General features: G+C 33.7%; 1 protein-coding gene across 1 annotated transcript in view; it reads left to right on the forward strand.

The window, feature by feature from the left end:
- The window catches only part of CADPS2 (calcium dependent secretion activator 2), a 472,387-nt gene that overhangs the window by 328,819 nt on the left and 140,246 nt on the right, over nt 1-3,322 (forward strand). Inside the window, exon 12 of the mRNA XM_015588309.1 lies at nt 701-901. Coding sequence (XP_015443795.1) covers nt 701-901 — 201 coding nt within the window. The remainder of the gene's footprint in view (nt 1-700; nt 902-3,322) is intronic.

Raw genomic sequence — 3,322 nt, forward strand, 5'->3', positions numbered from 1 at the left:
GATTGCACAATGACAAATTCTTATACTTCTCTCCTTCCCTCCATATTAATATTTACTATAGTACTGGACACTTGGTATCCAAAATTGGTGAGAGAGTGAGCAAATGAAAGAATATATAGAGATTAGTGAAATTAATAAAATGATATTAAGAAAAGGAGATAGTAATAAATATAGAGATTAAGAAGTTCATATAGGGAAATTAAAAATAGAAATCTGTGATCATATTCGTTAATCAGTCATTTAAAAATTCAAAATATCCTCTGTGAATTTTGCAAAAGATAATATATTGTACAATATAAGTATCCTTTTTGTCTTATCTGTATTTTCCACTAAGCTCATATATTTCTCCTGCATATGGAATGAGAAACATGTCAACTGATAAACAGTCACTTCACGTTCTCCTCTGGAGTGAAATATCAGACTATTCTATGCACTTCTGTGGGATAGGTTTGTGTGTCTTGCCATGGACTATTTATTTCCTTCAATTATTTTTATTTTTCAAAGTGATATGATAATTTAAACCTTTCTCTTACTGTTTCTCCTTCAATTCTTCAATTGTAGGTTTGATCCTCAACTAAAAATCATTTAAAGTATTGAGCTGCTAATATCAAATCAGTTTTTTTTCATGAGACCATTTAGAGAATGAGATTAAATTCTGCCAATTGTGTAAGTTTTTAATGATGTCTTTCTTCCTCCACAGGTCTTCAGGGTGGTCGCGTGTTCTTTAATGCTGTTAAAGAAGGAGACACTGTTATATTTGCCAGTGATGACGAGCAGGATAGAATATTATGGGTTCAAGCCATGTATAGAGCCACAGGTCAATCTTATAAACCCATTCCTGCAAGTCAAACCCAGAAGCCGAATTCTAAAGGAGGAACTCTCCATGCAGATTCTCAGCTTTGTGAGTTTTGTTAAGAAAATAATTTGATTATCAATTAATAACCTTAATAAGGTATAAAATTGTCTGAGGCAAATTTGTTCAGTATTATAGTTTATATCATTAACTGATTCCTAATTGAATAAAAATGGTTCATATTAGTAGTCATAGAATCAGTTACCTAATTTTTCACACAGATTTAGAGTAAATGGTGCCAGTGGTTTCCAGTCATGAATTTGCCAAGCATTGGGGTATCTCTGAGAATCTCAAGAGCATATAAGAAAGTTCTCCAAAACTTCTCAAAAGAAAATTTGTTTTACCTTTTTGTAATTTTAACTTATGTGCCCTATAGACATTGGAAAAGTATTGCAAAATCAAATTGGCCCTGATAAGATTTCAGAATACCAAAATGATGAACCATCACTCTCTAGAGTTGTTCTTAACTCAGAAGGTTAATAGGAATATTTTCTGTTATAAATTGATAAAAAAGGATAAGTCATCAAGCCAACATTCCTTTTCTAAATACCTTAATATGCAGGTCATTTTCTGTATGCCAATTTAAATCGTTAAGAACTATATTTTTAATTTGAATTTACAAGTGATTAATAAATTATATAATAATGATAGAAACCTTTTCCAACATAGCTTTAATAATCATTAGACCAAACGTTCTAACTTGTTATATTCCTTTGTCAAACTTTTCTGGTTTCTCCTGTGATAAATCAGTTTGTCTATAACTTTAAGCTCAAATTGTCACTTTTTAATCGGCACCCTTTTACTCTTAAGATTCTCCTCTAAGGAAGTAACATCTTGACATGCATTGTTTTATTCTCCTACTTTTTATGCATCAAATAACTACTCTCTTTTTAGGCACCCTTCAGTATCACATCTGGGCATCTTAGAGGCACTTTAAACCAAATAATTAAAGGTGGAATATGAGCTCAGCTCCAGTCACCTTTGTGCTTTAGGGTTTAAATTACCACAGTTCATATTCATGTGATATTTGCACTTCGTGCGTAATATATGGGCCTTATAATAGCGTCTTTCTGTTTCTTCCCTCCTGGCCTCCAGGCTATTCTTGTTATACGCTTAACTTCTTCTATTGGAAATCCCACAGTACATTGCTGCTATTATTATCATCATCATCATCATCATCATCATCATTATTATTTCCTTAAACAATTAGCTTTTAAAGAAATTTAAATAAGATGAAACAATTATAGACTTATCATCATCATCATTATTGTTATTTCCTTAAACAATTAGCTTTTAGAGAAATTTAAATAAGATGAAACAATTATAGACTTATCCATGTGGTTACCACTTCTAGCACTCTTCATTCTCTCATAATGATATTTTAGTTCTTCCTGAAGGTCATCTTTTAACTTTTTGTGCAGTGCAGATCTGATGGTGATGCATTCTTTTATATATATATATATGAAAAAGTCTTTACCGTTATTTTGAAAGATTTTTTTTTCTTTCAGTAATTTAAAGATTTTGCTCCACTCTCTGCTTTTTATTTTTTTCTGAGGAGAAATGTACTATCATTGTTCATTCTGTTCTACATAATGTGTCTTTTTCCCCCTCTAGCTGCTTTAAAGATTTTCTGTTTACGCTGGTTTTGAGCAGTTTGATTATGATGTGCCTTGGTGTAGTTTTCTTCTTGAAAATGTTCTTCACCTTTATTCTGAGACACAGTTAAAGTTAAGTTACTTGGAAACAGTTTGATCCTTTCAGGTTTTACTTTTAAGTTTTGTTAGATAGGACCGAACAATTCTAAGCCAGGATTAATTTTCCCCACTTCTAGACCAAATTCTTCTTAAGGATTGTTATTTATGACCTCTGAATTTTGAGGTTTTATATTCTGACTGTTGGGGACAAGTACTGTTCCGGGTTCTGTGTGAGTTTTGAGCGGTGTCTTCTGTAATCCTTTAGGGTGACACTTTCCCTGGCCTCAGGTAGTTGCCACCTTACATACATGAGGTGGTTAGTATTCAACCAACTACTGAAGGGGGTTGGGGAAGGGAACAGTACCCTTCCCTGCAGACTCGGCCATCTTGGCCTTCCGGAAGTGTCAGCTTCATCTCGATTCAGGGATGCTTGCTCCCTGTGCCGCAGCTTTGAAAGTTTCTCCTGGTATTCTCCTGGGGAAACTGTAAGCCTCACCTCATTTGTTTCCCATCCTCCTATGTTGCCTGATGTCCAATGGTTTGAGAACTGTTTTTTCATATATCTTTTTCTGAATTTTTACTTGTTTCAGGTAGGAAAGTAAATCTGTTTTCAATTACACCACTCTAACTAGAAGAATGATTGCTTCTTAAAAGTCAGAACATAATTTCTTAGCCTTGACACTATTAACATTCTGGACCAGATAATTCTTTGTTTCAGGGGTTTGGGGAAGGTCTCCTGTGTATTTTAGGATGTCTCGCATCATCCCTGGCTTCT

The sequence above is a fragment of the Pteropus alecto genome, unplaced genomic scaffold (assembly GCF_000325575.1).
Source record: "Pteropus alecto unplaced genomic scaffold, ASM32557v1 scaffold22, whole genome shotgun sequence".
NCBI lineage: Eukaryota > Metazoa > Chordata > Mammalia > Chiroptera > Pteropodidae > Pteropus > Pteropus alecto.